The sequence below is a fragment of the Strigops habroptila genome, chromosome 8 (assembly GCF_004027225.2).
Source record: "Strigops habroptila isolate Jane chromosome 8, bStrHab1.2.pri, whole genome shotgun sequence".
NCBI classification, from domain to species: Eukaryota; Metazoa; Chordata; class Aves; order Psittaciformes; family Psittacidae; genus Strigops; species Strigops habroptila.
This window is the reverse complement of record NC_044284.2, coordinates 61538793-61550847: the sequence shown is the minus strand read 5'-3', so window position 1 is coordinate 61550847 and position 12055 is coordinate 61538793. Positions and strand designations below refer to the sequence as shown.

At 48.1% G+C, this 12055-nt stretch overlaps 1 protein-coding gene across 1 annotated transcript in view; it reads right to left on the bottom strand.

Annotated features, from left to right (window-relative positions):
• Positions 1-12055, bottom strand: part of PDE4B (phosphodiesterase 4B) — a 204077-nt gene that overhangs the window by 54448 nt on the left and 137574 nt on the right. Inside the window, exons 5-7 of the mRNA XM_030494831.1 lie at positions 10270-10306; positions 10111-10181; positions 6174-6223 (exon numbers count right to left, since the gene is read on the bottom strand). Of these exons, the coding sequence (XP_030350691.1) occupies positions 6174-6223; positions 10111-10181; positions 10270-10306 (158 nt within the window). The remainder of the gene's footprint in view (positions 1-6173; positions 6224-10110; positions 10182-10269; positions 10307-12055) is intronic.

Here is a 12055-nt window from a genome sequence, read left to right as displayed (position 1 = left end):
CCTCCTGAACTCCTACAAAGCATTGGGGCTCTGTTAGCATGGGCACCAGCATTAGCCAGTCTTTTGTTTATGCTTTATACAAATGTTCGTGCACGAGTCTGTGTACATCTTACACCCACATTAAAAATGAAAGAGTACAAGTTTTGAGTTCGTGTAAAGGCATGCGAGAAGTGCAGACAAACGTGCAGATGTACAGGAAAGCAAAGGCTAAGGCACAAGCAAGAAAAACACCAATCTTTCACTCCCATCCCCGGAGAGGAATTCTAACAAAGCTTTAATCCCATGAGCCCTGAAAAGCCTGTGTGTGACATATCTGAAAGCACTACACTCCCAAAGCCTCAGGTTGCAAAGCACATCAGTTCTATTACATTGCTGGGGACACAGTTAATTGTGAGGACAGGCCAGAATTATTCAGTGTTGAAAGTATCCAAGGGGCACGTGGTTGAGAAAAGTTTCTGCAGATCCCTCACAGCTCCGGGAAGCATGTGAGACTGTTAGCTCCCTGACACTGCGCTGTGTTCCTGTCAGCCATCGCTCACATAGAGAAGTAGCTGGCTATCAGATGAACTGCTGAGGGAAAATACTGCCCATCCGGGTATTGATCTGGCAGAAATGTGGTACTTCTCCCCCTGTTCATAGAGTGACAGACTGGCTTGGTTGGAATGGTTGGAAAGGACCTTAAAGCTTGTTCCCTTTCAGGAATGGGTCAGCCACAGCTTCTCTGGGCACCCTGTGCCAGCGCCTCAGCACCCTCACAGGGAAGAGCTTCTGCCTCAGAGCTCATCTCAATCTCCCCTCTGGCAGGTTAAAGCCATTCCCCTTGGCCGGGCCCTACAGGCCCTTGTCCAAAGCCCCTTTCCAGGTTTCCTGGAGCCCCTTTCGGCACTGGAGCTGCTCTAAGGTGTCCCCTTCAGGAGCCTTCTCTTCTCCAGGCTGCCCCAGCCCAGCTCTCTCAGCCTGGCTCCAGAGCAGAGCTGCTCCAGCCCTCGCAGCAGCTCCGGGGCCTCCTCTGGCCTCGCTCCAGCAGCTCCACGTCCCTCTTGTGCTGTTGCCCCAGAGCTGGATCAGGACTGCAGGGGGGGTCTCCCCAAAGCGCAGCAGAGGGGCAGGATCCCCTCCCTGACCTGCTGCTCACGCTCTGGGGGTGCAGCCCAGCATCCATCCAGAGAGGTTTCTCACTCCCTGCTGTGTCATGGCTGTACAGCACTTTCTCCACAACCTCTACAATGATGCAGGAGCAGGTTCGTTTACCCAGTACCCACATGGAGGACACAGGCTTTTACACAGGCACTGCAAAGGTATGGGTATGGCACAAGGAGCCTACAGTAGTCAGGACAAACACGAAAACAAGGTACACAAGCACTGTGAAGCAGTGAGGGAGAAACCAATACTGGGAATCTAAGCAAACAGCACTGATCCTGTTCTGAGCTGAGAGAAAGAATGTTCGTAAAATATGAGAAAGTCCTGGGAAAAAGACAAAGGAAACAAGACAGAAAAGACTGTACCAAAATGGGTGGAAGAAAGAGAGGCTTAGACTGAATGCGGCAGCCAGAGAAAGACAATTTAATTCAGAGACAATTAGGGCCAGTGAAGTAAATATGGGGGAAGGAACAAAGCTAAGCATGAACTGCCAGATGTGTTCAAGATTTTATTAGTTGAATCAATTGGGTAGGAACTAAAGACCTTTCACTGATGCCAGGGGAGGGAGAGAAGGTGCTGAAGGATTCACTGAGCCCCAGGTAGAACAAAGGTCAATGAAAGCAATTGTGGCAGAGACCACATTTAGAAAAAGAGTAGGAGAAAGAAACGTCACTGACATTTGTGTGACAACATGTGAAAGTGTGCTTATATCAACATTTCTGTAACTTTCTGTAACTGGGTAGCACCCACTTATGATCGTAGAATCAACTAGAAAAGACCTTTAAGCTCATCAAGTCCAACCATTCCCAGCACTGCCAAGGCCACCACTAACCCATGGCACTGAGGCCTCGGCTACACGGGGTGTGAACACTCACAGGGACGGTGACTCCAGCCCTGCCCTGGGCAGCCTGTTCCAATGCCTGAGCACCCTCTGGGGAAGGAATTGTTCCTCATCTCCATCTAAACCTGCCCTGGGGCAGCTTGAGGCCATTTCCTCTTGTCCCATCCCTTGTTCCTTGGGAGCAGAGACCAGCTCCCTCCTGGCTCCATCCTCCTGTCAGGCAGTTGCAGAGAGCGATAAGGTCCCCCCTGAGCCTTCTCTTCTCCAGACTAAACCCCCCAGGTCCCTCAGCCATTCCCCATCACACTTGTGCTCCAGGCCCTGCACCAGCTCCGGTGCCCTTCTCTGGCCCCGCTCCAGCACCTCAATGTCTCTCTTGCAGTGAGGGGCCCAGAACTGACACAGGATTCGAGGTGCGGCCTCACCAGTGCCCAGTGCAGGGGGATGATCACAACCCTGCGCAGCTGCACTGCACAATGCTAGACACTGCTCCAGCACCTCATGGTCTGAAGTATTCCTGTTATCCTTCCCAGTCGCAGAGGACAAGAGCTAATTAAGGGTTTATGGCTCTGTATTTCCACGTTACAGTTTCTCAGTTAATTCATAAAAGCAACTCTGTCTGTTCCTGTGATCTGCAGTTATAACAAAACAACAGGAAAAATCTGCCAGATTTACCGAAGCTGATACCAAGGACAAAACACAGGATGTTCAATACATACTCCTCTTCCTTTTATGGTTGCGGTTGTCAGGTTAAGAAAGCTCTGAAATTCACAGTGACATCAGTGTGGGCTTTGAAAGCACTTTGTGCCACAAAAACCCTGGCCAGACTTTTCCATGCTTTGAAGAAAATGAAAGCAAAGAAGAACTTTATCATTTCAACGCAGCTCATTCCCTTCATCCTGGGCCTGGGTCCTCAGTGATGCAACTCCCTGGGAGTACAACGGCCACAGATCTGCTCCTCCAACTGACAAACCCTGAAATATCCTAGCTGGAGTAAGCAGCTGGCACGTGTTACTTCCAGCACAAATGCTGGATGTGATTTGCCTCCCTCCAGGGTAATTTGATTAATGTATGCCTGTTTGCTTCAAACCCCGAGTTCTGTACTTTTCATAACAGGATATAAATCACTCCACTAATGACAAATAAAAAGAGACATATACGAGGTGCTCATACTGATGTCAACTGATGGTGGTAAATCTGTGAATCAATGTGTGACATGGGAGAGCTAAAATAAAATTCCAAGCTTTGCCGACTAACCCATGTAGAGAATATCAACACGCTTCATTTCCAAACACATTCTTTTATCTAGAGGGATGTAACACAGAATAGTCCCAATCAAAACATTGCTGTTTCCTTCTCCAAAACTTTCAGGAAAAACACCCTGCGTCCTTTCAGACACAGGAGCCGTTGGCACAGAACTGGAAGTGTTCTGATAGGAAAATGTCTCTTTCCTCTCATAATTTCCAAATCAGAAGCCATCCAGGGAAAAAAAGCTGTAAAAAAATAAATAATCCCCTAAAAATCTTTGTTCTGCTGCATTTAAATGGAAACTTCCTTAGAAAGTCAATGGCTGTCATTGTTTTCTGCTGTACTGAGGTGAGCTCCAATATGCAACAAGGGCTGTAAATGGGGAAAGGAAGGCAATCAAATGGATCAGGGGAAGTGCTTTACAGAGTACTCCAGCCTCCATGGGAAACCAGAAAGGGTCTGGAAACTGGGGATGCAGCAGAGTGGGGACACCAAATGCAACAAGTAAAAAAGGTCAGAGATTCAGGACAGTCCTGGCTCACACAAAATCAGTAACTGCAGGATAGAGCAACACTAGCATTCCTCACCACACCTCTGTTTTCAAGCGAGCTCAGGGAGCACGTGAGCTGAGGGCACACAACCCATCACAGAAGCAAGCAGGAAGGTGTCTGGGTGCTGGCCTCACCCGAGGAGAGCCTGTCCCCTCTCTCAGCTATGACTCCAAACATTCTAAACTACCTGTTTCAGGCTGGTTTTCAGAGTCTTCCTCTAATGTGTGAGTGCCACTGTCACTCCTGAGGCGCACAGTGCAGGGGTGTGACAGTGCAGCCGATGCAACATCTTGGCCTGGCCAGGAAGGGATTGAGAGACCAGATCCTGTGGGAGCTGGTAACATTCATCAGCACAAATAATCTGGAATGGAATTTAACCAATAACCCCAGGCTCTTTCACAATGCCAATATTGGCTTCTTTCATGTAGGAAATCACACAATTTCCAATCCATCTCAAACATATCTCTTATTCTGACCTACAAACTGTCACAATTTACTTCAGTTATAATGATACATCTCACATTTTTTTGTTTCATTTCACCTGAAGTCACGATTCATTGTTAAGAACCCAATTTACTGGAGGGGCACAAATCCAGCCTATGCTTCCCTACTTTACACAAATCCCACAAGCCCCGAGCTGAAGTTTTCTTTCACAGTTACCAAATTAAACCCTGCACATGGAAGACACATCCAGTGTGGCTCATTGCAACATCTGGCCATTCTCTTTTTCCACATCTCAGGTGAGACATTAATATAATTCATTTTAGATCTATTCACCTATAATTACTAGGATTGAAACATTAAAATCCATGAGTCAGGATCACAAGGTTAAAAATGCTAGAAGTTGGATTCTTCTCAGTGGCTTTGTCTCTTGGAGCTTTGCAGGGAACACAAAACTTGCTCTACAGTTACGTGAGTCAGACCCTTCGGTCAAAAAAGAAGCTCAGATTTTAGTGTATGCCCAGCTTTAGAAGCTTGGGTTTGCTAAAAGGGAACAAGTATCCTACAGCTCACGTTGGAAATACTGCAGAGAACCATCCCCAAAGTGTTAAAAAGTTGAAAGCAATTGTTTCCACAGAAAATGTTAAGAAAATTAACCTAAAAATTCCTGGAAGGGAATTCTCTCCTCGTTATTAGAGTCTGTAACTTACATAAACACATCTCTGGAAAGCTTAGGAAATTTTCCATGATTTTTTTTCCATACAGGCCACAGAATCAAAAGTCTTGCTAGAACAGATCTTTAACTAAGGTGACGAGCTGCATTCCTGCCAGCTCTGCCTCGGCACTGTTCACAGACAGGGAGGGAAAAGAGGAGTTGAAGATCGTGTCGTCCAGTTTTGTTTCTGCATCAGAGGTTTCCACATCCCATTAACAAGTCTTGAGGAACCTAATCCGGACTACACGTGTCCCCAGACAGTAAATACTCCCCAGCATGAAAGGAAATGATAGATAGTTATCCAGGCTTCACACACTGTAAAAATTAAGCTTTACGAGTCCCTCCAAGCACATAATTATTGGAAAGGCTGAGATTAAGCCTTACAAATGGGCACTCCTCCAAATCTTATCTCCTTCCCTGTGGGAGTAACCTTTAAATTAGTGCAAGTAGGGCCAGCTCTGTTCTGAAGAGGGGTCCCACAAGCCCTCAGCACTGCATGGCTAAACCCAGGTGTGAAAATAAGCTTGTCCTAAGTAAACAGCAGGCTGCCTCTACTTCTCACCCTCAGTACTTCACCCTACCTGGCTCCTTGGTGGTAGTCAGACCTACTTGTGTTTGCTGTGGTCTCTGAGCTGACATGGGGGTGAGGACCAGGGGACTGAGGGACACTGTGTACAGGGAGAAGCTGTGATTAGCCACACTCACTGACTTCTGCTCTCCTTTGATTGCTACAGGTAGGTATCAAAAGACCACAAGCAAACGACGAGATGCAAAAATGTCCTTCCAGGGCAGCCCGATAAAAGCGGAGGAAGTTTCACCTGAGAGAGGTTTTTCAGATCACAATTTTTACATAGATCACATGGAAACAAACTGAAATAAACAGGATAAAAAAAAAAAATACAGCTGTGTCTGAGCCTGTTCAAGGCTTGGAGGCTGGGGCTTGTCCAGGCCTGTGCAGCACAGGGACTCAGGAGAACAGCAGTCACTGTGGCCATGACTATCAGACCAAAATCATGTTCATCTTTTATGCTAATACACAAGGATAAACCCCAAACCCAAACTATAACAATAACAACTTTTTGGGCTTGATGGTTCTCTTGTATTGGTTTTGCATGAGTAAGCCAGAAGCAGCTCTACAAGCCCAGAAATCCACCGGGAAGAGGGGGCAGAGAAGTAGCTGTTAGTAAAACAATGTGCAATTTGACCTTGCAGGTGATTATCAAAGTCACACACGTACCTTGCAGGTTAACTCTGGAGACAGGAGGCTGACTTGTTGCTGGAGATCTCCTAAACGAGATAAAGAATACTCTGTAAATAGGTAATATTTTATCACTTCAAACTGCCACCTCCCACAGTTCAAAATCCTTTTTCATATTCACGAAGAAACCCCAAACACTTCCAGAAGATTTGGCAGTTAAAGAGCAGTATCAATATACCTGTTAGGATATGCCTAGCCAGGTATGTCTCTTGGAAAGAAGGCATTCCAGGGAAGATGCGCCATCATCCCATGCTGCCTTCACAATTCCTGCTCAAAATGTGCCTGGAAGGAGGCAAGGCCCAGTGTCTGTGGCTGAAGGGGTCAGTGGCAGCCCCAGAATCAAGGCCTTCTCCCAAACAGCTTTTCCCTGCAAGGTCTGGACCCTGAAGTAACATCAAAATCTACACAAGCATGCAGGCTGCAAGGCAAAAGGCAATGCCATAAGTGAGAAATGGCTTTAAACCCTGCAGTTAACAGTTTGAATTCCACCTGGAAGCAAGTAAGAAGATGCTGCAGCCACTAAGAAAGCTCTGAAACAGCTGAAGGACATCTTTTTGATGAGGAGCAATGATTTCATCAGAAGAGTCTGGATTTCAGAAGGACCAAATGCTAATTGAAGAAACAGTTCAACTCAAGGCAACAGGGTCTGACTGGAAAAAGGGTGCAATATTTCTCCAAATGTCAAAGTATTTCATTGAGAGATTTGCCAAATAAAACTGATAATTTTTAAGTTGAAAGCATAATTTACTGGGGGGAAAAGGAGACTTCTTTAAAAAAAGAAGTTAAAAAGAGTTGACCCCAAAATGAAGATCCTTTGTTTTGCATTGAACACAATATTTCAGGCTGGCCAAAAACGAAACTTTGGGTTTTTGCTTCCCTGAGAAGTTTCTGATACATTTTAACCAAAGCCAGATTTCCCCACTCTCCCTCTTAGCCAACCTCCTCACCCCTATTTTTTGAGTCAGCCACTGAACTGAAACATCCATTATTTGCCAGCTCGCCTTTGAAGCTCAAATCAAAGCAAGTGAGCGGCTCAATTCTGCTGCAGTTGTAGCTCCGGGGGGGCGGTTCTTCAGCACTGCTCCAGGAAGGCCTTGCTAACCAGGCACGATCCGTGTTACTGTCCTGAGCAACAGCACCCATGTTTCAGCTGGGATTTCAGGCTCGGTTTTAATGGAGGGAGCTGCGGGACCCAGATTCTTCGAAGGGTTCAGCACAGGGCGCACAGGTTGGATGCTGACTTCTCTAAAAATCTGCCCTGACCTGCCTCTGCTGAGCCTTTGAAAAGCCAAATCTTGAGATCTCTCAAAAACAGAAACTCCCCAATAGGGACACCACGCCGCGGCTGCAGCGCTTCCAGTATCTGGGGAGACGTGCTCCAGGTATCTCCAAACCCCGAGTGAGCTGCACAGACATGCCCGCAGGGAGGCGGGGAGGGATGAACATGAATCCAGTAGGGTATTCCCCGCTGCAGAGCCTGGAAAGGGAACGGCACCGCTCCCGGCATCCTCTAATTACATCCTGGCCATGCCCATCCCGGTTTCTGTGGCAGCCACGACGCAGGTAACAGAGACCCAGAGACAGAATCATAGAATGGTTTGAGTTGGAAAGGACCTTAAGATCATCCAGTTCCAACCCCCTGCCATGGGCAGGGACACCTCACACTAGACCATGTCGTCCAAGGCCCCATCCATTAGCCTTGAACACTGCCAGGGATGGGGCAGCCACAGCTTCTCTGGGTACCCTGTGCCAGCGCCTCAGCACCCTCACAGGGAAGAGCTTCTGCCTAAGATCTAACCTGAACTTCCCCTGTTTCAGTTTGAACCCATCACCCCTCGTCCTATCACTACAGTCCCTGCTGAAGAGTCCCTCTCCAGCATCCTTGTAGCCCCCTTCAGACACTGGAAGCTGCTCTGAGGTCTCCACGCAGCTTCTCTTCTCCAGGCTGAACAGCCCCAACTTTCTCAGCCCATCTTCATATGGGAGGTGCTACGACCCTTCATCATCCTCTTGGCCTCCTCTGAACTTGCTCCAACAGCTCCATGTCTTTCTTATGTTGATCTGGGTTTCCACAACACTGTTCCTTCTTAGACACGCTCCACCACCACGCTCAAGTGGACACAGCTGCCACTTCCCACTCCTTCTCTTTTGCCAGTGGGTATTAAGAGGAGTAGGTGCTGGATGCTTTCTGACCTTGTCCTGGGCCGCATCTGCCAAACTCAGGCGCTCCAAAACCATTAATCATACTCTCCTCTATTCCAATCAGGAAACTGCCTGAAAACCCCTGATGCTAAAGCCCAAAAAATATGACTTCTAACTGTTTTTTTTAACTTCAACCCTCAACATTCGTATTTTCCATCATTTCTACAACTACGTGGGACAGCATCCTCTTTCTTCCTTGGGACAGGAGGAAAAAGAGAGAGGAGGGGCTAAAGCAAAGCTGAGATTCTCATGATCTCCAGAGCAGAAGTTTAAGTAAAATACCACATATCATGAGACATATGATAAAATCACGAGCTGGCAGCAGGGCAGTAACCCAGCAGAGCTGTTTGGAAACTGTGCGGGAAGCTCCGCAGCGGCTGGAAGCACATTCCGCCACGGACTTGGATGTTTGGTGTATAATGGTTTAAACATTTAACGACTCTTACTTTGGCTGGGCAAATGACTTTATACCTCAATCAAATCTGGGAAAGCTTTCAAAAGGACACTGCAAGATGCCTGTGTGTCCTACAGGTTACGCCCTCGCTTCCTTCCGGCCCCATCCAATTTCAGATTCCTCATTAGGAACTGCTGAAATGCTGGAGTTCTTCAGAAAAGCTGGAAGAAAGGAATCTACTTCAGCCATCTGTTTTTCTACTAACCTCCATCTTGGAATGCGGTGGTTCCTTCCCATCAAAATTAGCAAGGAGAAATCAACAGGAGGAAAAACGCCTGGAGAAAGTACTAGGCTTCATGTACAATACAAGATTGCACTGGAAGGCGGAAAGCCAAGTCCATGGTGGGCACCCAGGCGATGCCATATCCATGTGCAGCAGTGAAGCAAGCCCATGGTGTGCTGGAGGAGGCCACATTTACACCTCATCTTCCACTTCAGGAAAGAGCGGGATGCTCTGGATGAGCAGCCCCAGGGTGGGATGGATGGATGAATGGATGGGTGTGTAACCAACGTCATCAGGAACAAGTGATGCTGGTTTCACATAGAACAGCTCTCTTGGGGCAAAACAGGCCAGAAAATGACGGTGACTGGCTCATTATAAATAGCTAAAGGAAATTATGGTTCCGGACAAAGACGTAAAAAGGAGTTTGTTTGGTTTCTCCTGTTCAGCAGGTATAAAAACACACCTTCCTCTTCAGTTCAGTGCATTCACCTGCCACATTCAGTGCAATTACAGTGTGAAACGAAGCAAGGTGGGATCCCTGCCTGCAAGGCAGCAAAGGCTGGTTCTCTGGGCACCCCCTCAGAGCCAAGCCCTGAGGGAAATCCTCCCTATCCCCACATCCTCCTGCTTGGATTCTCCCTCCTTTGCCTGTGACCACCTCTCTTGGTGGCAGCGCAGGGCAGCGCCCCACCTCGACCTCCGCTCCTAACTGTGCACCTAACACACACCTGGGACACCCAAGGTGCCAAACATGTCACATCCCACACCCTCAGCATGCCCAGAAACACATCCCATCGTCTTCCCAAGTGGAAATCCATCGCTCCATCCTCAAGGATCATTGCGGAGGTGAGACGCGGCGGCGGGCTGCGCTTTGGCGCCCCCTCGCGTCCAGCCGAAGGGAGCTTGAGGCAGCGGGGGCCGAGCAGGGGCGGCGGGGGGGAGCCGGGGAACCTGGGGTTCCCCGGCTCCCCCCCGCCGCCCCTGCTCGGCCCCATGCTAAGCAAGAACCATAAAGTAACTAAAAAGTACGTGCTTACTTGTTGGAGGTGCCGTGTAAATTGGTAAGGAGCGTGAAGTTGTTCCTCACGCTTCGTAGGCTGGCCAGCACCTATGAGGGAGGCAAAACCAGAGATGTTACCTTCCCCACCCCAGGTTCTAGCGCGTTTTCTTGTTCATTTAAGAGGTCTACAACTCACCTGGGCGAAAGGTGTGACAATCAGGTCGTCCCCATGCCTGAGGAGAAAGGGAAATGCGTGAATTTGTATGAATTCACCTCAAACAGGACTCATAAGTATACAGAGTGAGTTTTTTGCCCCCAAACCCAAACATTAATCCATGCAGCACTTATTTAACGCTACCTAAAAACCTTGTTCCTAAAGGAAAGGACTCGCGGTGTATATACCGAGACCAACCCAGCTGGAGCGCCTGTTCGGATTGGTAACACCAGGCAATAAAAGCCAGGAAATACAGAAGTTAAGGCACATGCCTGCACGGCGGTGGAAAAAAACCTGTAACAGTCCAGGGAAAGGTCAGCTTTGAATTTCCTGGCATTTGTTGGTCTCTGTCACAGACTTTAATGTTATTCAGGCGCCGGGTTTTGTCCAGCTGTTTTCATCATGGAAGATTCTCCAGTGCCTAAAGGGGCTCCAGGAAACCTGGAGAGGGGCTTTGGACAAGGGCCTGTAGGGACAGGCCAAGGGGAATGGCTTTAACCTGCCAGAGGGGAGACTGAGATGAGCTCTGAGGCAGAAGCTCTTCCCTGTGAGGGTGCTGAGGCGCTGGCACAGACTTTTCCCAGAGAAGCTGTGGCTGCCCCATCCCTGGAGAAACCAGACCAGGTTGCTTGAACACTGCCAGGGATGGAGCATTTACCACTTCTCTGGGCAACCTGTGCCAGCGCCTCACCACCCTCACAGTGAAGAACTTCTTCCTTATATCTAACCTGAACTTCCCCTGTTTCAGTTTAAACCCATCACCCCTTGTCCTATTGCTGCAGTCCCTGATGAAGAGTCCCTCTCCAGCATCCTTGTAGCTCCCTTCAGATACTGGAAGGCTGCTTCCAACTGGAGAATTCAGACTGGGAGATGGCAACTTCCCAAATGCCACAGGAGCCTTCGCCCTGCAGTAAATGCACACCTCAAGCTGCAGGCAGCTGTGAAGCCGGGAGCAGCCAGGGTGGTGGGCGCATCTGGATGGGGCTCTCCCCACCCCAGCACAGCTGGCTGGGAGCACTGGGCAACTGTTAAAATCCCCTGTTTACACAAAACATGGTATTAGCATAATTTGGAGTGGTTAATTTGTCTCTGGTAAATATTTACTAATGGTTGACTAACAGGGAGGGACATTCTAGTATTTGGATTTCTACTTCATGACAAAACTTGTAGGGCTTTCATACCAGAAACGTTTTTTTTATGTTTTTTTATACCTTTATGGTGACTTTAAAGCTTTAAACTGGGCCTTTTAAAATAAAGGGCTGCAAATCCAGGGCACTCATTTAAGCTCCATGCTCTGTGTTGTATTGATCCTCTCAAGCTCAGCCATCTGTCTGGGCTCTCTGCTGTATTTTCCGCTCAGTTCTAGTTAACAACCCATGACAGAAAACAGGATGGAGAAGAGTAATACTGTAAATGTAAGTACAGTCATATTTCTCTTGCCCAGGCTAATGAAGAAAAAAGCAGAGATGATGTTAACCAGGCTCAGAGAGCACACAAGTGAGAGTATGATGGCAAAAAGGGAGTGCAAGCAAGCCAAGGATCGGAGTGACAGGGTTCTCCTGCCTGCAGGTCCAGTGGAGACACAGGCACCTCACAGCACTCTCTGCCCTGCAGTTAGCTGCAAGCACTTCATACCCCAAACACAAATCCCCACGTGAAGAACTGGTACCAAGAAAGGTAAAATGCAAAATTTCTCTTATTATTTCAGGATATGGACTCGAAAACTGCTGTTAAATTATGGTGAAAAGGGGAATACTTTCAGGGTGGG